We start from the raw sequence: 19,722 nt of genomic DNA, 5'->3' as shown, positions 1-19,722 counted from the left end.
GAGGTGCTGAAATGAGAAGCTCAAGACTCATCTAAAGGAAAACGGGTAAACTGCTCTTCAGACTGTCTGAGGAGGGTGTGACCTCCTTTGGGGACCCTCTGTGCCCTATGTCTACCATGAGTCTCTCCTAGCCTCACACATAGACACTGAGGCTCCTGCTGGCAGAAGACTAGGCTTGGCTAGGGTGAGCTACTCTAACTAGTCCCTTTCCCTGAGATTTGAGGTGGCTTTGCCCCACCTAGGTCTTGACCTCACCCTGGGTCATGACTCCTGCTTTCAGGCATCCTGGGGGAGGCCCTCAGCAGCAGCCCTGCCAAGCCCAGATCCGACCTGGGACCATGACGACCATGGCTGTTTACAGAGCATGCAGGCCACATACCCCAGGCCCAACCAGAGAGACAGTCAACTCATTTTATTTTTTATTTTTTTACAAAAGGCCTTCATATCACCATTTGTCTTTACAAAAACCAAAGTCCTTGTCACTGAGTTTGAAAAACATTTTCCCAGCATAAATGGGAAAAGATCTTTTATAAATATATTTTAAAAAACACAAAACAATTAGAAGCAAATCTGCATGTGCCCAGGGCACCTTCCTTTCCAGTTTCAAGTGTTCCTGTGCTTCTCAGGCTGAGGTCACAGCCAAGGGACTGCCCCACCCATTATTTCTGGAGGCTTCCTTCACTGGTCTCAAGTCCTACATGGCTGGGGAAGTCCAATAGGGCCCAACCATGTTACCAGCACATGGTGGCAGGGCCCATACCCCAGGATTGCACAGTGCAGAAGATGGCAGGTGCCTGTTCTGTACATAATGGAGCTGGGGCTGTGAGAGCTCACAGGTTGCAACAGCTCACAGATGAGAGGACCCAGCCCTGAGAGGGGCAGGGACTGGCTACAGTCCCATAGTGCCATCATGCATATACCCCATAGTACACATTGAGAATTTCCTTGTGTGGCAGCTGCAGGGTGGTGGCTGAGAGCCTGGGCCCCTGGCTGCTCCATCTTTCCCGGCTCAGATGTAGTGCTTAGCAGGGAGGGTCCCCTGAAGACTGGGCCCTGGATAGCCCATAAGGGGTACCGCACACTCAGGCCCACTTGGCAGTGTCTCTCCACTTACCTCTGTCACCTTAGGGCCTGGCTCCAAGGGGGCTTTCACCCCCTCAAGCTCCAGGGGCCCCCCAGCCCCTGGTCCCACCTGACCTTTGTCCTGAGCTGCAGCTGCTGCCCGGCCACGCCGTACACAGTAGGTTGCCCCTGCAGCAGCAAGCACAGCAAGAAGCACAGCAGCTAGAGCAGGTGCGATGAGGAGTGGCAGATTGCCTTCACGGGCCTGAGTGACAGGGGCATGGTTGGAGCGGACAGCTTGGGGTGTGCGGGCCTCCCCACAGGCCTCTTCACCCTCAGGCACTCGCCTAGCCCCCAAGGGTGTGACACAGATGGAATAGGAGGCATTGGGTCGAAGCTGGGTAACTGTGTACTCTGCAAGTGAGGCAGGCAGCCGTAGGGTCACCAGCCGCTTGTCAGGGCCAGACAGGTTGCGGTAGGTAAGGCGGAGGCTCCGGAGCTGCACAGTGCTGCCTTGCAGGTAGCGCTGCAGCCCCACACGCAAGGAGGTGGGGCTCACTGGCTCAATGCTGAGAAGCAAGGGCCTCGGGGGCCTTAGGGTCTCTGGCATGGGACTGGGCTTCATCCCCTGCCCCACTGGGCTCTCACAGTACAGGCCAATGAAACCCTCAGGGCATAAGCACTCCCAGTGGTGCTTTTCACCGACTTGGCAGCTACCACCATTGAGGCAGGTAGATACTGGGCAGTCCTGTGGTTGAGGAGCAGGCTTCATGGTTGGTGGGACAGTGGCTGGTAGGCTAGGGACCTGGGTAGCTGGATCTGTAGGGCTGGGCCATGTGAGAGCCAGGCTAGAAGGCAAGGGTGTGGGCTCCCTGACAGCAGGCCTCATGGTGGGTACCGTGGCTGTGGTGGTAGTGACTGGGCAGCCAAAGTCTGCATAATCCAGATCCAGGAGCAATCGGCCAGCATTCTTGGGTGGGAAGTGACAGCGAGTCTCCTCAGGGCTGGCCAGAGTGATGTGGCTCTCACGTACCCAAGGCCCAAACCAGCTCAAGGTGCATAAACAGTTGAAGGGGTTTCGGGCAGCTGCCAAGAGACGAAGGCGGGGGAAGAGGCCCAAAAGGTCACTGGGTAGGGCCTGCAGGCTCAGGTTGCTCACATCTAGCTCCTGCAGGCCAGCGAGGCCAGCCAGGTCCTCAGGCCGCAGCTGGGCAATGCGGGTGTTGCCAGCCAGCCGCAGGCGCGTCAGGCCACGCAGGCTTTGTATCACAGATGGTATATACTCCAGCTGGTTGTCAGACACATCCAAGTCATGGAGGTTGCCCAGGCGGCCAAAGAGCCCCTCATCGAGCTGCTGCAGCCCCAGACCAGCCAACCGCAATGCCTCCACATTGGCAGTGTCCAGGATGCCAGGCTCCAGGGCTAGGAGGCTATTGTGGCTGAGGTCAAGCAGCAGCAGGCGTGGCAGGTGCAGTAGGGGCAGCACCCGAAGCTCGTTGTCCTGCAGCTTGAGCTCCAGAAGGTGGTCAAGTGCATCAAAGGCACCAGGCTGGATGTGTCGAATGCGGTTTTTGCCCAGGTAGAGGCGCTCAAGGCACCGCAGACCACGGAAGGTCTCGTTAGTGATCTCGTGCAGCTTGTTGGCAGTCAAGTCCAGGTTGCTGAGGTTGACAAGTGGCTGAAAGATGCCACCTGGCAAGCTGGTGATCTGATTCTGTGACAAGTCCAGGAGCTGCAGGCCTGGCAAGCCAGCAAAACTGCTCACCTCAATTGTGGTGATGCCGTTCTCAAAGATGTACAAGCGTACTGTGTCAGGTGGCACGTCTCGAGGAACTGTGGTTCCCTGGCGGGCAGTACAGAAGACTGTCTGTGGCTGGTTGCATTGGCAACCAGATGGGCAGCCCTGCACTGTGGGCCCTACAAGCAGCAGCAGGAGCAGCAGCAAGGGCGTCGGCAGGTAGCTCCTGGAGAGCATCTTCTGTCCCTGGAAGCAGAGAGGCTGTGAGTCAAGGCTGAGGGCAGACAAACCAGAAGGGCCAGAGGGGAATTTACCACTCCCCACCCCCAGATGCAGAGACTATCATTTGTGAGTCAGGTCCCTGGCTGGTTCCTGGCCCATCTCCATTATCCCTCACCATGTGATCATATTATGGTGTTAGCTGTCAGGAACATCCAACATGTAGAGGTTACATGGAAAGGATACATGTAGAGGTTACCACAGGGACCAACAGCTACTGAATGCTAATTGACAACACAGTTTCCCCTTCCTCAACCCTAGCCCTCCTGTCTCTGACTAGGCCAGTCCTTCCAGCCAGATGCATGGATAAGGAAAGAGGAGGGTCCTAGAGCCCCTCCCTGCAGCATCTGTGCAGACAGGGTGGGCAGTTAGCCCGGGTACTTAAGAAGAGAAGCTGGCTGTCCAGGGCTGCTGGCCCCTGCACCACACTCTGTATCCCTCCCTCCTCTGAGTGAGGAGAGACTGCAGCGGAAAGACTCCACGTGGAAACTATGAGATCGGTGTTTTTCCATTTGTTTTTAGACCTGCCCAGGATGAGGGCTGTGGGCTGCCAGGATGTGGCTAACAGCAAGGTTCCTAGAGGAGGAGTAGAGGCTAGCTGCAAGCCTTTTCTTGGCAGGTGCCTCTTGTCCCAGGGAGGGATGTGAAGAGATGGAAACTTTTTCAGTCCTCTATCTCCAAAGCATGAACCAGAGATGAGGAACCCTGGAGTTAAGGTGAGGGACAATAATGTGTGGTGGTCTGTGATAGTGCCAGGTTGGACAGTTACCTCAGGCTGACTCCTCAAATAGTTTTGGGAGTCTGATCTGGGCTGAACCCCCAGAATGAGGTGCAGCACATCCCCTAGCACTGATAGTGACCTCTCCTTCCCATATGCCAGTGCCTGCTTTGTAAATAGCCACCTCAGTTCCCTTAGCCAATTTAGGTAGAAGTTGTTCTTATCACTTCAGAGTAACAGAGGAACCTATGGAGGTGCCAGAGAGTCTGAGCTGGAGCCCAGGGGGGTGGTTTGAGTACATCCAGTGTGACAGAATGTGCTTCTGGGACAGGGTCTGTGCCCTCTAGGGCCCTATGTTTAACAACCTATCAAGGGTAAGGATTTCCCCTCTTAGCCTGAGATGAAATAGATCCACAGTTTGCCCACTTCACTCAGGTTCTTAGGAGGTGCTGAGGCCCAAACCCAGGCATAGACCTCACCTTGGGTGCCCCAAAAGCCTGAGCCTGTATGGGGTGCCAGCCTGTCCCCAGGCAGGTAGTCTTGCCCAGTGGCCATCAACTCCCTCCCCTTCCAGGCACCTGCTGCTCATACAAGGGCATTTTATACTGCAACTGGGGCCTCCCCTCCCCCACATGACCACAACAGGTAACAAGACCCCCACCTGGCCTGCCTTTACCATTGTCCCATGGATTCCCCACTTCTGCACCCAGGTACAAGGGCCCTATGAAAATGTCTGTGAAAGGGAAGAAGATGGGCAAGGGGTCCCAGGACAGGTGAGTTAGGTACCTGGGGTCTTAGGCCAGCTCTAGGTGAAAGGAAAAGCCTTGTTGCGCAAGTTAGGCCAAAAGGCCCGTATCTACTTGAAGTGTCCCCTCTGCTAGGGTAGTGACCTCTCCCAGGCACCTTGTGCCTGGAACTCCTTGCTAGTTAACAGTAATAAATACCTTGGAGAAGCCAGCTGAACCACAGGGTTGCCAGCTTCCACTCTTAGCCTGCCCTGTGTATTTGGTCTGCTAATTACTCCCTATGGCAGAGACCCTTTCTGCCTTTGCTCCATAGTCTCCAGAGCCTATGTAGCTCATCTCTACTGAGAGACCACTTCAGTGCTTGGGGGCTCTGCTTCTACATCTAAGGCCCCATTAGGTGTACTCCCAGGCCCCTTACCCCATAGGACTTGTTTTACCTGTTTTGGAGGGTGGTGCCTAACCTCTGGATGTGGGCTTTAAGTGACCCTCGCTCACCTCCCATCTAAGCAAATGAGCCACATCTCTCTGAATCAGCCCTCTCAGTGGGGCCAGGCTAGGGTCTGGCAGGAGGGGACCCTACACATAGCCAGCTTGGCCACACTGCAGATTGTCTCCCCATGGGCCTTGTATAAGGTCATAGTTAAAAGCTTGCTCAAGGCAGACAGCCCTATACTCAGAGTTGTTTAAATCAAGTCAGTGGCTTTGTACTTAGTACCTCAGTTTCTTCAGTGCATCCTGGCCACCTCAGAGCTATAGGGGGCAGGATGGATATGTCAGCAATGTGATCCCCACTCTGCATTGAGGGGACCAGCCATGCTCTGGGCTTCCTATTCTGCTGTGCTTGGCATCAGGAGTCATTAAAGGGGTGAAGGGAGAAAAGGACATGCATGTGTGTTTGGCCATAGGATGGCCACCAGGCTAGCAGGTCATAAGGTATGGAATATGCATTCAAGTTGGTGGGAGAGGGAACTAATTAGATCAGAGTCCTGGGCCAAGAAGACCCTGCAGGTAATAGCCAACCCAATTTCCATTCCCCCAAGAAATGGGTTTAAGTTTCTTTGCCTGAGCCTCAGCTTTACCCCTCCCAGCAAGGGAGACTGAGGCAGGAGATGGTACCAGGGTTTTGAAAAACTCTGCAAGTTTCAGGCTATTGGCTGGGGGGCTTTGAGACAGGGTCCCTCTGCAGCACCAGCTAGCCTGAAACTCACTATGTAGACCAGGTAGGCCTTGACCTCACAGAGATTGCCTGCCTCTGCCTCCCAAGTGCTGGGACTACAGGTGTGCACCACCACGCCCAGCCCTTTTTTTTTTTTTTGGTGTTTTTTAAGACGGTCTCCCTATAGCCCCAGCTGGCCTGGAACTCACTATGTAGACCAGGCTGGCCTTGGACTCACAGAGATCTGCCTGCCTCTGCCTCCCAAGGGCTGGGACTACAGGTGGGCCCCCCCCCCCCCCCACCCTTTTTTTTTTTTTTGGTGTTTTTTAAGACGGTCTCCCTATAGCCCCAGCTGGCCTGGAACTCACTATGTAGACCAGGCTGGCCTTGGACTCACAGAGATCTGCCTGCCTCTGCCTCCCAAGGGCTGGGACTACAGGTGGGCCCCCCCCCCCCCCCACCCTTTTTTTTTTTTTTGGTGTTTTTTAAGACGGTCTCCCTATAGCCCCAGCTGGCCTGGAACTCACTATGTAGACCAGGCTGGCCTTGGACTCACAGAGATCTGCCTGCCTCTGCCTCCCAAGGGCTGGGACTACAGGTGGGCCCCCCCCCCCCCCCACCCTTTTTTTTTTTTTTGGTGTTTTTTAAGACGGTCTCCCTATAGCCCCAGCTGGCCTGGAACTCACTATGTAGACCAGGCTGGCCTTGGACTCACAGAGATCTGCCTGCCTCTGCCTCCCAAGTGCTGGGATTAAAGGGTGTACCACCATGTCTGGCACAGGGAATTCTTTGAACAAATTCTGAAGTCATTCAGCTTGTCTAAGGTCTAGGTACTTGTGCCTAGTTGTATGTAGAGATGGGGGTGGGTGGCCTCAGGAATTGCCATTACCCTTTGCTATCCACTGATTATAGTGGTTCTGACAGGACCACAGTCTTTGCTTTGCTATCTGATCCCTGGATAGGGCCAGGGAAGGGAGACCTTTTCTTCTAGAAAGGGTGTGGGAAGAGTTCTGGAGCAGCCCTAGTTTTTAGGGGTCAGGAGGACCCTAGTGATGGAGAGTCAGTCCTCCTCAACTCTGCAGCCTGCCTTGGACTGACCCTACCACAGCTTGGTAAACAGAAGCAGAAAGCAGAGGCCTGGCTGTCCAGCACCCAGGAGCTAGGGTGGGGTGTTTAGGTGGTCTGGCTGTTGGAACTGGACCACAAACCCTACTTTAGCACCCATATGTGAATGGGGCTAGTCATAGTACCTGCTTCCCTGAGTATTTGCTAAGTGCCCCACTGAGGGCATCACCTATAAGCCAGGAGCCCTTGACTGCTTCATTGGCCCACTGTGGAGCGTCTCAGTCTTCTGTACCACTTTCATACTAACCAGAGACCTCTTGGACCCAGTTCAAGGCCACATAACCAGGCTGCCCTCCATTCTCAGGGTGATAGGAAAGTGGGTGGGATAGCCTTAGTTCTAGGAAGGGGTACGTGGATAAGCTGTCCTTTGGCCCAGCTTCCTACAGCATATGACCTGCAGGAGGGGCCCTGTGAGTAAGGTTGACTAAGGGCATTCATCATCCAGCTCTTGGGGACCCAGAGTAGCCTCCACCCCTCCCCCAAGTATGTGACACACTTCTGGGCACCCACTTACACACATGCCTGGGATTAGGCAGGGACAGACGAGTGGGTGGGGTAGAACCCAGGCATTTGGTGACCACATCAGCCCTGGAGCTGGTGCATCTCTGAGGCTAGGGTGGGCCATATGCCTAGCTGGGTGGAGGAGAGGCCAGTTCAGAAAGAGCCTACCCCCTCTTTGCAGACTTCTTTGTAGGCAGAGGATGGGCTTTACAAGGTCTGACTTTCAGCTCTGGGCTCTAAGCCTCTGCCTCCCGATGCTGGCCCGAATGAGTTCTCCACTGCTGGCCAGGCCTGGCAACAGACCAGCCCCAGGAGTCTGCCAACCCCCTCCAGGCAGGCGGGACTATGCTGGCGGCCAAAACGGCTGGCTCTGGTTTTGCTGACGTGTCCAAGAAGGCTCTGGGCCCTGAGCCCTGGTTGGGTCCACCCCATCTCCCCTTCTGTAGGACACCCCAACCCTGGCCCAGCAAGGGGCTGAGGGTCTCCATCATCCTTGTGCAAAAGGTAGGAGAGGGCATAGCCCAGGTTGGTAATTAGGCCGGGGGTCCTAAGCCAGTACTGCTCATTCTGCTTTGTGACCTTACCCTAACTCCCTGCCCCCTCTGGGCTTCCATCTCTACCTGAGCTGTAGGTCAGGATTCCCTAGGAAGCTCTTTAAAACCTTAATTCCTTAGGTCCCATCCAATTAAAAAACAAACAAACCCACTCCTGTTGGGGCAATCCAAGCAGCTACATTTTGGGAAAAGTCCTCTGGTGGGTCCTGTTTATAGTTAGAGAAGCTGCAAAAAGGACAATCAGGCTGGGCATGGTGGTATATGCATTTAATCACAGTGCTCGGGAGGGAGAGAGGGAGGGAGGCAGAGAGAGAGAGAGGGAGAGAGAGAGAGAGAAACCAGGCAAGATATCAGCTTAGTTCATATGTCTGTCCTGGAAATGTGTTCTGGGTCTCAGATCAGTTGTGGCTAGGCTGGTGGCTGGGCCCTTTTCTTCTTCCAAGAGGCTAGCCTGGCCTGTCCCCAGGTAGATCTTAGTGGCCCTGTGGGTGACCTGGCTGCTGCCAGACCTGTCAGCCCAGGGCAGGGAGACCAATGACTAAGATTAGTCGCCTGCTCAAGTAAGCCCGCAGGGTGGCAGGACATGCCATCTTAGGAGAGGTGCCACCTGTTGGGTAAGGACACCTGTGCCCCAGGAGCTATGTGATGGCTGTGGCCCAACTAGAAGTGGGCCAGTCGAATGCCATTGTCAGCTCGAATGCCATTGTCAGCTCGAGGCAGGTGTGATGCCATTGGGGCTGGGCCTCCTCACTACCCTGTCCCTGCCCAGGACCAGGTACCCATTGAATAAGCTGTAACCTGCAATTAACCCCAAACTTGCCAGAACACCTTAGTTATTGAGGAAGTCTGTCTACTCCAAGCTGGCTGAGCACAAGAGTCTAAGAAGTGGCCCCAGAAGGAGTCTTACTCTACTTATACTGTGTCAGCATCCTACTAGGCACCCAACGTTCTTAGACAAACCCTTAGCTATTGTGTGGCATTGAACCACAAGTCTGCCCCCATAGCTATTCTTGCTACCCAGTGTCTGGGACCCAGGGAACAGGGGCCTCAACCCTCCCCAACTCCCTCTCAAAGCAAGCTAGTTTCTTCCTTCCTACTTAATGAAATCTCTCAGGAAGCCTCCAGGAATGTCAAAGCCTTATTGCATTGGTGGGGGGGGTGGCTGTCCCCAACCTTGGAGAAGAACTGGCCCCTTGCCTGCCCCCGCCCCCTAGAACCGAGGTGGCCAGAGAAAGCCTCCTCACACCCAGGGAGGCTGGAATGAGGAAAAGCGGGGGAGGCCCTGGGCTGGACAGAAGGGTTGGGGAAAGCAGCCTGGCTGACTCTGGAATGTGGAAACTGATAAAAGGAAGGAGGTCCAGTCCCTGCTCTTCCTCTGTGCACACCAACTCACCAAAGCACCCCTACGTGCCCCAAACAGCCCTGCTGCAGTCACGCGCACAGACACACACCCACACACACCACACCAGACACACACCCACTGGGCAGTGCTCCTGTGTGATGTCTGTATGCACACACCCCTCCCTCCCCCTTCTCTAAGAACTCGCGCAAATTCCATAGCAGTGAGGGGAGCTGGTTTTCTTGGCAACACTGAGCTTGGGCTTCACAGCTCTGGGAGGAGCTCTGAGGGGTGCTAAGGGGGGCTCTGGGAGGGGTTACTGACCCCTGTTCCATCCATAAGATTAGGATCTGCCAGTGGGCAACCTGTTTTTTCTTACCCAAGAGGACTGTCTGCATGGGCTGGTGAGGTGGGAGTTACTTCCTGGGGGCCAGCTGGAGCACCGCTTTCCTGTTCCTGGGTACTATACAGTATAAGAGGGGTCACTACTGAGTCCCCAAAGGGACCTGGCTCTTCCTTGGGACTTTTCCTGACTTCCCCAAAGTTGGGGGTATCTGTAATGGAAGGCAGAGCCTTGGGTTATCTGCCTGGACATCTCTGGCCACAGGGTTGTCTGCCAGAGGGATCTTCCCTAGAAGAGCAAAGGTCTGGGCAGTGTCTTAAGGCTCCTTGTGCTGATCTCTCCTTTCACTTCCATGGTCTAGAGGGAATGATATCCAAACACCCTGGGACACCAGCCCTCTACCCCATTACATCTGACCCTCTGGACCTACAGGTCTGTTCCATTGTGCAGCTCTAAGGCTGGGGAGTTAGAGACAGGCAGTGTCTGGGCCCCCAGGATGGCACGTGTGCTCCTAGGTCCTTTCCCTCCCTGGATGGGAGATGCTAGATAATGGACTGGAGGGAATCCAGCTGGGCTGCTCATTACCAGAGACCTCTTCCTGCCTCTGACACTCTGTTTACAGAAGCTCCCAGGGGCTGAATCCCCTGGGAGAGGACAGTAAACCCAAGGGATTGCTCTCCCATCCCCCACCTGCCTGCTTCTGGTTCTGTGGGGCTATGCTAACAGCTGGGTACACACTGGCTTTCACTGAATGGAGCCCCTCACAGGGCTCTAGCTCACCCACATCTCTGTACCAGCACCCAAAGTCTAGCCTAGCAGGAAAGGACCTTTTGCATTTAGGCTGGTTTCTTGCCCTGGGAGCTCTTGGTCTAGAGAGGGACAGAGGCTCTCCCAATTCCTCTTTCTGTAGCCTCACCTACCCTTGGTGCAAAAAGCAAGCAGGGGTACACCTGGACCTTCAGGCATCTTCCACCCTGCAGACTCCACCCCTGGACTCCAGTGAGTGGAAGTGGTCATCAACCCTGGTGTGCTAATTGTTAACAAATGGGGGTGAAGCAGTGTGGTTGGCACCAATCAGCTGGTCTGCCAGTGACCACAGGGAACCTCAGCAGTCCTCTGGCCCCAGCACTGCCAGCTCAGGGACACATAGGACTAGGCTGGCTATAGGCCATTGGGTTTGCAGCCCAAGCAAAGCCCCTTCTCTGACAGAGATAAGATGCCCTGATACTGAATACTAAGGGCTCTGGCAAGCCAAGGTCCATCTCTCACCTGGGGGCATACCTATCAGCTACACACACACCCAGTTCCTCTCCAAGGCTGCCTGAAAATCTGTAGGCCCAGCTCTGCCATGTGTGACGGACCCGAGGCTGCCAGTCTGCACAGGGGCACCAGACTGTCTGACCCCAGGAGGGAAAAGTAACCAAAGACTACGTGCGATTAGGCCATCCCCTGAAAGGGGTTTGATTCATAAAACTGGTCATGCCGGAGGGCCCAGCCGTGCGAGGAGGAAGCGAGGGAGAGGAGGGTGTTTATTTTGTCTACTCAGAGTCTCACCAGTTGATGAGCCATGTACACACGCTCACCCTGGCCAGCCCCGTAGGCCCCAGGACGGCCGGGGGAGGGGCTCCGCCCAGGTAACCGTGCAAGGCTAGGGGGAGGGGGCACCGTCCCATCCCAGAGAGTGGGTCCAACGCGCCTGCACAACGAATATGCTCAGCCCCTCCTGGCGCCCCTCGCCGCCGCCCGCAGCCCCCAGACACTCACCAGAAGGCGGCAGCCGAGGGACCCGGGCGGGGCAGACCTCGGCCTCAGTCCGTCCTGAGTTGTCCGGGGTCCGGAGGCAACGGGTGTAGGTGTCTCCCCGCCCCGGGCTCGGGCTCCGGAGTTGGCTCCTGGGAGGCGGGTCCCGCCTTAAGAGCTAAGGGGCGGAGCCATCTACAGTGGGCAAGGCCTCTCCCCATTGGCTGGGGCGGGGCTTGGCAATGACCAGACCCCTCTGCTGAACGGGTCATTGCGTCCAGCAGGCCCAGTCTGCACCCCGACACCTCCCAACCTGAGCGAAAGAGAGATTTTACTAGGCCTCCAATAGAGTCAGGGGAACACAGACTTAAGTCAGCCCTTAGTTTGCTGTGTGACATTGGACTGCCTTTCGAGTAAAAAGCAAGCAAATATTGAGTAACACAAGACACAGATGCTAGACATGGACCCCAGGGCCAACATAGATCTAGAAAGGCAGGTGTGGGGCAGTGGGGGCTGGGATTAGAGTTTGGTCCCCATGACCAGCGCAGTCTGCCAAAACCAAGGATTTTTCAAACAGATTTTTTTAGATACAATTTCTCAATGTGTTATTGTTGATAGCTAATCCCAACATCATAAGCTCTAGGAAGGCTGCACAGCCTCTAATGCTAGATTTGGGATCCTTCTGACCATAACAACCAGGGTGTCCCCGGGCATCTTCCCCAGTTTTAGATGGACTAAACCCAGGAAAGGAAGTAGCCATTTGCCCAAAGCCCCATAGTTACTGGCAGCTTCAAGTTCAGAATGTGCTTGGGATGGGAGGTGGGGTTGGGGACTTCATCAACAGTAGGTGGGGCCTTGGCATCTGTTGACAGTGGCCCTTGATTGCGAAGGATGGGAGGGTGCTGTGGGAGCTGTACTAGTCCAAAAAAATCCCCTGCCTTGGAGGATTCCAGGAAAATGCCCTTCCCCCTCCATGGTTGTGGTCAGAATCATGCCTCAGAGCCTTTGGGGACCCAGCTCAGTTCCCAGCTTCCACCACCTTACCCCCTTCTTATCCTCCTGCAGCCACAGCTTTTGGCTGGGCCACACCAGATGGGGGCTTGTCTAGTCTCTGCAGGACTTGGGAAAGGAAGATGATCCAAGTCAGCAGCTAAGCAGGGTCTAGCTGAGACTTTCCTCTCTCAATCCCTTGGCCTCTCACACATGTTCTTGTGTGATAGGTATAGAGCATGGCAATACACCCCCCACTCCCGGGCAGAACTGACCCCTAGGTGTTTCATTTGGCCTGTGTGAAACATTTTAGACTTTGAAGCCATGCCAGCATTGAAAAAAAAAAAAATTAGATGGTTTCACATTAAAATCGGGCTTCCCAGCTTGTTTGGATCAGGAAGTCTCTGCTGGGGCTGTGTGGCAGCTGCCCTCTCTGGGCCAGGACTCAGGCTCACAGGTCACCCCAGTCCCTATTCCTCATCACTGTCTCATGCTAAACTCCTCAGTCATTGAGTATTGTGTGAGCCAGGTTTGATGGCTCAGGTTTATCATTCCATCTACTCGAAAGTCTGAGGCAGGAGGATCACAAGTTCAAGGTCAGCCTGGGCAACTTCATAAGACCTTTTTCAAAATAAAAAATAAAAAGAGAGCTAAGGGTATAACTCAGTGGTGGAGCACTTCCCATAGATAAGGCTCTGGGTTCAATATCTAGTACAAAAGAAAAAAAAAACAAACAATAGAGCCCCACAAGTGCTATCTGACCTTTTAGTCTGACTGTCCCTAAGCTGCTCCTTTGAGTCATGAATCCTCTGAGGTCCCATTCTCCTAAAGGCTTAGAGGTAACCTCTAGGACATCTTCCCAACTAGTCTAACCTCTCTTTGTTGCTTCCCCCTGCCAACCCCCCACCAGAGACCTCACAAAAGGAAGGAGTATGGGATAGCCTGTACCTTGAAAGGGCCTCGACTGCCCAGCCTGGTTGACAGTAAAAGAGCCATGGGATTTGGACTGCTTTTGACCAGTGGCATTGCCAAGCTGTCTGAGGCCATAAGAGAGAAATGAGTGAAGAGGATACCAGGGGAGGAGTTGGGAGCTGCTTTTCCCAGCAAGCCCATTCTGGTCCTTCTACTGTGCCCATCACAGGGCAGTTGTCGAGTTTATGGCATTATTAGAGTTCAAAGTCACAACTGACCATCTAGGTGGTGCAACCATTTTCCCTAGTGTTCTGGGACCTGAGCTGAGGTTAGGGGCAGAGCCCTTGACCCTCTGACTTTGGGTCTGAGGTAGAACCCTGCTCCAACATCAGGGAAAGCCCTTCAAGGTAGTATGCCCAGGGGCCATAGCAGCAGTTAAGGTACTAGCACCACCTCCCACCACTTCTGGTCTTCTGCCAAGCCAAGGCATACCTTCTGCATCCCGGACCCAGATGCAGCTTGGCTGTCTTCATGAGGCCTGGGGTCAAACTTGTGCCAGCTATTAGACAACCCTTGATGCTGAGTGCTATGACCCCATTTCCCTGCCCATGCTGGACCATGGGTAGCAGGATGTGGCTGCCTGGCAGAGCTGTCCAGATGGCTCTGCCTGAGGCAAGGAGGACTGGCCTGACCTGTCAGAGAAGCTAGCCCTGCCCTCTGTCATTTCCTGCCCCCACCACCTGCACACTTGCGTCAGTGGGCAGGAACTGAGGGGGTGAGATGAGGAGAGACCCAGCCAGGCTTCCTCAGGAGGTGGGTTTAGAAAGTTGGTAAAACATCAGTGCCATGGTGGAACCCACAGGATTCTTCCCATGTTCTCTCCTGGGCAGTGTAAACAAGGCCACCACTCAGCCCACTTGCTCCCCATCTCTGCCTGTAGTATCACATTCCTTCATTTCCCAATCTTCCCAGCTTATCTCTGCTCAGCAGCCTATATGACCCCATCTCAGCACCATCGTGGCCCTACTCTACGTTGTTTAAAACACTCCTTCTGCCTGGGGATGGTAGAATTGCCTAGCAGGCCACAAGGCCCTAAATTCTACTTCCAGCTCTGTAAAACAAAAGACACTATAAGCTTTTAGTTGTTTATCATCCACTAGAGACAGTACTCCCCACACTCCATCTACCAGATTCTCCTCCATCTGGCTCTGCCCACTTCTCCCTGAGCTTCAGTCATCGCTCTTACTGCTAGGCTACCACATACCTTACCTTTCCCATCCCTGAAAATGCCTTGCTCCTGCCACAGGACCTTTGCACATGCTCTCTTTGTCTAGAACTCTCTTTGTGATGTGTTTGGTTTCTCCCTAACATTAGGATTGTGAGAACACCCCCTCTCCAGTGGCCCAGTCAAGACTAAGTCACTGTTCTCCCTACTGCACATCCTCAGAGAATCCTTCTTTCATGTGTTTAATCATGGGATTGTGTCTGCTTGTGCACCAGGCACTAAGTACCTTGAGGACAGGCTTTGGGGTCTGTCTCACTCTCTTTTGTTCATACTAACACACTGATCTGAGGGCTCAGCACAGATTAGCTTATTAAGTAATGAAGAGAAGATTATGAATGAATGAGTAAAGCCCTATGGAAGCTGCCAGGGTTCTGATGCAGACCCCACTGCTGTGGGGTGGCCTCCTGGCCACACAACACCTCTGTCTCCTGCTCACCCTCCACTGTGGCAGGCATTGGTCAGGCAGGGTCAAGAAGGGAAGCAATGAGGCCAGCCTGAGGTAATTACAGCCTGTGTTACTCACAGGTGACTGGCCTAGGGCCCTCCAGGAAGTTGTGTGGAGACACTTGGGGGGCCCCACCCAGCTCTCCATTCACTCTGTGGCTCCAACAGAATACTGGTGGGCAGGGGAGGAGGAACTGAACCCCTTGTCACCAGGGTGAGGGACACAAGCAGCTGCCATAGCTGGGTGACCTCTGACTTGAAGGGACTACAGTAGCAATGAGGTACTGTTTGGGAGTATGCCAGAGTAGAGATCCAGACCTAGGGGGTCTCTCGAGACAGGAACCCAAGAGCAAGTGATAGAAGGCTCTCAAGTTTTCTTGGATGCCCCTCCCCAAATGTGAAGTCACTGGAAAGCAGTGCTCATGGGCTTGGGAGGCTAGTCTCTAGGGCCCATAGAGGGTGGGTCCCTGGCCAGTGAAAAAGTTGTCTGAAACCGTCGCCAGAGTAGAGATCCAGACCTAGGGGGTCTCTCGAGACAGGAACCCAAGAGCAAGTGATAGAAGGCTCTCAAGTTTTCTTGGATGCCCCTCCCCAAATGTGAAGTCACTGGAAAGCAGTGCTCATGGGCTTGGGAGGCTAGTCTCTAGGGCCCATAGAGGGTGGGTCCCTGGCCAGTGAAAAAGTTGTCTGAAACCGTCAGTGTCAGAGGCTCCCAACCTATCTGCCCCCCACCACAACCCCCCCCCGTGCATTCCCAGACACCGTCCCCTCCTACCATAACCCCATCTCAGGAACAGACCAGAAATATCCTGTTCACTGGCCTGAACTAGCTTGGAGGATTCTGGGGAGGACCAGCAGCTGCAAGGGTCCTTTTCCCCATTACCTGGCTCAACTGGTCACAGGGACATGGAGTCAGCATGGAGGGGCATTAAGCCTCTAGGATACCTGAAGTTTGTCCCCCCCCCCCCATGCATTCCCAGACACCATCCCCTCCTACCATAACCCCATCTCAGGAACAGACCAGAAATATCCTGTTCACTGGCCTGAACTAGCTTGGAGGATTCTGGGGAGGACCAGCAGCTGCAAGGGTCCTTTTCCCCATTACCTGGCTCAACTGGTCACAGGGACATGGAGTCAGCATGGAGGGGCATTAAGCCTCTAGGATACCTGAAGTTTGTGAGGTGATGGAGTACATGGCACCACCCTACCCCTGGAGTGACTGGAGTGGGCCCAAAAGTTCCCAAGCAGAGGTTGAAGGATCCCTGGCTGGACAACATACTTTCTCACCCTCCTTGGCTATGCTTGTCTGATCTAGGGTGGCTGGTGCAGGATGGGACATGATTTATATGTGGGCTTCTCACAAGAGCCTGCAGTGGAGGTCAGGCTTAAATCTCCAATACCCAGAACCAGTGTAAGCCCTTCAGGGAAGAAATAGGACAGGGTGTGGGGTGCTCAGCATATGGGCAACACCTAGAGAGGAGACTGAGGATCCTAGGTGTCAGCTAGATACAGTTGGAGGGACCAAGTGGCTCCTGGTTATTGGTTTCTTCCAAGTCCCTGATGTGAGGTCACAGATATGGAACCTTCCTGTTGTCCCTTCCCTATAATCCAGCCTACTGGCCCTCTTTCCCCAGGTCTCTGATACCCCTGCTGGATCCAGACTCTGGGCTCCTGATCCTGGCAGGAAAGGTGAGCAAGAAACTGGGTCTCCCCTACCTCTATCTGTCATGTGTACTGCCCAGAGTTCAGGCCCTTGTACTGGTTTTCTCCTTGCTGTCCCCTGAAGAGGAGAGAACAGTGCAGCCTAGCCCACTGTCATCCTCACCTGGGAAGCCAAGATGATGCGACTTTAGGAGGACAAGACCACAAATAGAGCAGTTTTGGTCTGCTGTCAACATGCTATAAATGCTGGTGTACATGCCTGGTGCTCACTACATGATTTGATGAGCAAGTGAGGGAGTCTCTCAGGGATCAACTCATTACCCAGCACAGTCAAGTTTCTAAGAGGTGGCTACTGTGGTTCTGTGGCTTGGGCCCAGGGAGCAAGGGGGGATAGCTGTAGGGCTGTCTGGACACCAGGCTGTAGTCAGCTGGAGCTCAGGCTGGGTTCGTTTCAGGGTGAGAGTCAGCTATACTGCTATGAGGTGACCCCACAGCAGCCTTCACTGAGCCCAGGTGAGTCCTTACTTTCCCCCTCCTTACCCTACCACTGATCCTTTTCCATCACTGACTGTCCCCCATGGTGTCCTCAACAGTGACCCAATGTGTGCTGGAGAGCGTGCTGCGGGGGGCAGCCCTTTTGCCCCGACGAGCACTGGCTGTCATGGGTTGTGAGGTGCTCCGGGTCCTGCAGCTGAGCGACATAGCCATCATACCTGTCAGCTACCATGTACCCCGAAAGGTGAGTAGGGGTTGGGACAAGGGTTGGGGACCTGGGGGGACTCAGGCCTCACTGACTGCCTGCCTCTTCTTCACCAGTCTGTGGAGTTCCATGAGGATCTGTTTCCAGACACATCTGGCTGTGTGCCTGCTTCTGATGCTCATGTGTGGTGGGCTGGCAGCAACCAGCAGGTATGGTTAAGCCTGGCTCAAGTTCCTCTTACCCTGTTCCCTGGCCCAAACAATCCCTGAAGTCCTCATTGGGTTTCCCCAACCTTATGTGTACCCCTCCAAGGGTTCCCTTCCTACCTGGCAACCTGCCAACAGGTACAGAAGGTCAGCCTCAACCCAGCCCACCGGCCCCATCCCAGCTTCATTTCCTGCATGATACCCCCTATGGAGCCACCCACTGACATGGCCCAGCCTGTGGAGACACTGAGAGCTGACACAGACCCAAGTGTAAGTATTAAGTCACTTCCTCTATGGCCAATGAGACATCACAGTAGGGCAGTGAAGTGGTCAGGAGGTATATTCCATCCACCTGTCAAATGGACTTTATCTCTAGCTGTCAGAACAGTTAGGGAGGAACGCATGCAGCATAGTAAAGAACTTAGCAGTGTTTTCTAAACTAAGCAGTTGTTGAGGAAGCAGGGCTGCTGACACACTAGATTTCTCGTTGCTCTTGAAATGTTGGCAGCTGTAACCACTGGCACAGCAGCCCACAAAACTGGGAGCTGGGAGCAGCCATTTCTGTCCCCATGGCCTAAAGCTCAGTCCCTTCCTCCCATTACCACCTGGTTCATGCTTCAGCAGGCTCATGCCTAGCCCAGTGTCCCATAGCCCAGAGGAACCCAGAGCAGTGGCCCTGGAGTCAGTCAGCTTTCCCCTTGGCCAGAACACCCAGGGACTTGGTGGCTAACCAGGTCCTTCTCCATAGGAGGACTTCTCCTCCCCTACCAGCTCGCTGACCTCACCTTCCACGCCATCCAGTTTGGGGCTTTCACTTTCCAGCACTAGCGGCATTGGTACCAGTCCCAGTCAGAGGTCACTGCAGAGCCTACTGGGTAAGCCCATTAGGACAGAATCCTGTCTCCAGCCCTAACCCTCTTTCTCTGGCCCCCAGCCCTGAAGGGAGACCTCATACAGATCAACCCACTCACCTAGACTTGTGCTACCAGAACCACTGATTTCCAAGCTGTGTTCCCTGGATCGCTGGGGTTCCACCAAGATCCCTCAGGCCATTGAGGAACATGGACAAACTTTCTGGGCAAGCTATGCTTGCCACCTCTGTAGATGCATGGCCTAGGCCCCCACCAGACACTTTCCTGTAGTGAGGGAAGTAGGTGACCAGGACTAAGGGTGCAGGATTCACAGGCACAACATCCTCACTCATGGCTATATCCCCACCACCCTCCAGGCCCCAGCTCTAAGTTCCGCCATGCTCAGGGCACCATCCTGCACCGAGACAGCCACATCACCAACCTCAAGGGGCTCAACCTCACCACACCTGGCGAGAGCGATGGCTTCTGTGCTAACCGACTGCATGTGGCAGTGCCCCTGCTTAGCAGTGGTGGGCAGGTAGCTGTCCTTGAGGTAAGGGCCCTGCCCCACTAAGGCTACCCTTTAGGAAACCCCTGCAGGAGGCAAAGACAGGACACTAAGGGCAGACCATGTGTCAGGCACCTGTCACCATATCCTGTAATCTTCCCAGCTGCCTTGTGTGTGGGGTGCCATTCTTATTCCCATTTTTCAGATGAGAGTGAAAAGGCACAGATTTAGTGACCTGTCCTGTGTTAAGTCGAGCTGGGTTCAAGCCCTGGCCACCTAAATCCCAAGCCTGAGATCTTTCTACTATTCCATACTGTCATGCTCTCACTTTCTGGGGCCTCACATTTGGCACCTGGGGCTCAGTATAAGGTGGCTATTGCAGAGAGCTTGGACCACCCTGAAGTGGAGGTATCTGTTGCAGAGAGTGGGGCCCAGGCACCTACTATTCTGGGAATGGCTCTCTTACCTGGATTTCTGATGTTCCTTGGGATGGTGGTTCCTCCTGCAGCTGCAGAAACCTGGACGCCTGCCTGACACAACACTGCCTACACTGCAGAATGGGTCAGCGGTAATGGATTTGGCCTGGGACCCCTTTGACCCATACCGTCTTGCTGTGGGTAAGGAGTCTGGGCCCCGAGGAGTATAAGAAGGTTCCATGTTCTGAGTGGGCAGGGAAGCCAGGTGTCCTGAGCCTTGCAAATGAATATATACTCCTCTTTCCACAGCTGGGGAAGATGCCCGGATCAGACTATGGCGGGTGCCCCCTGGGGGCCTCAAGGACATACTTACCACACCTGAGACTGTGCTAACAGGTGAGGGGTCCCTGGTAGAGCCAGGTGGGGCACTGGATCCCCAGGGGCTCA

The 19,722-nt window shown here is 54.4% G+C and overlaps 2 protein-coding genes across 6 annotated transcripts in view; one reads left to right on the top strand and one right to left on the bottom strand.

Moving 5' to 3' along the window:
- The window catches only part of LOC103744511 (mitochondrial import inner membrane translocase subunit TIM16), a 70,411-nt gene that overhangs the window by 32,544 nt on the left and 18,145 nt on the right, over positions 1-19,722 (top strand). For all 5 annotated transcript variants that reach the window (XM_029570191.1, XM_029570196.1, XM_017801533.2 and 2 more), the window contains exons 10-18: positions 16,567-16,621; positions 17,050-17,107; positions 17,188-17,333; positions 17,411-17,503; positions 17,639-17,770; positions 18,249-18,375; positions 18,729-18,904; positions 19,368-19,476; positions 19,585-19,671. In XM_029570191.1, coding sequence (XP_029426051.1) covers positions 16,567-16,621; positions 17,050-17,107; positions 17,188-17,333; positions 17,411-17,503; positions 17,639-17,770; positions 18,249-18,375; positions 18,729-18,904; positions 19,368-19,476; positions 19,585-19,671 — 983 coding nt within the window. The remainder of the gene's footprint in view (positions 1-16,566; positions 16,622-17,049; positions 17,108-17,187; positions 17,334-17,410; positions 17,504-17,638; positions 17,771-18,248; positions 18,376-18,728; positions 18,905-19,367; positions 19,477-19,584; positions 19,672-19,722) is intronic.
- On the bottom strand, positions 398-11,482 carry Vasn (vasorin). The gene is made up of 2 exons (XM_008846279.3): positions 11,326-11,482; positions 398-3,046 (listed from the first exon to the last, which is right to left on the bottom strand). Exon 2 carries the CDS (start codon positions 3,035-3,037, stop codon positions 1,010-1,012), a length of 2,028 nt encoding a protein of 675 aa, XP_008844501.1. The 5' UTR covers positions 3,038-3,046; positions 11,326-11,482; the 3' UTR covers positions 398-1,009.

The sequence above is a fragment of the Nannospalax galili genome, unplaced genomic scaffold, assembly GCF_000622305.1.
Source record: "Nannospalax galili isolate Female #2095 unplaced genomic scaffold, S.galili_v1.0 scaffold471, whole genome shotgun sequence".
In the NCBI taxonomy this organism is placed as follows: Eukaryota; Metazoa; Chordata; class Mammalia; order Rodentia; family Spalacidae; genus Nannospalax; species Nannospalax galili.
This window is presented reverse-complemented; position numbering and strand designations above follow the sequence as displayed.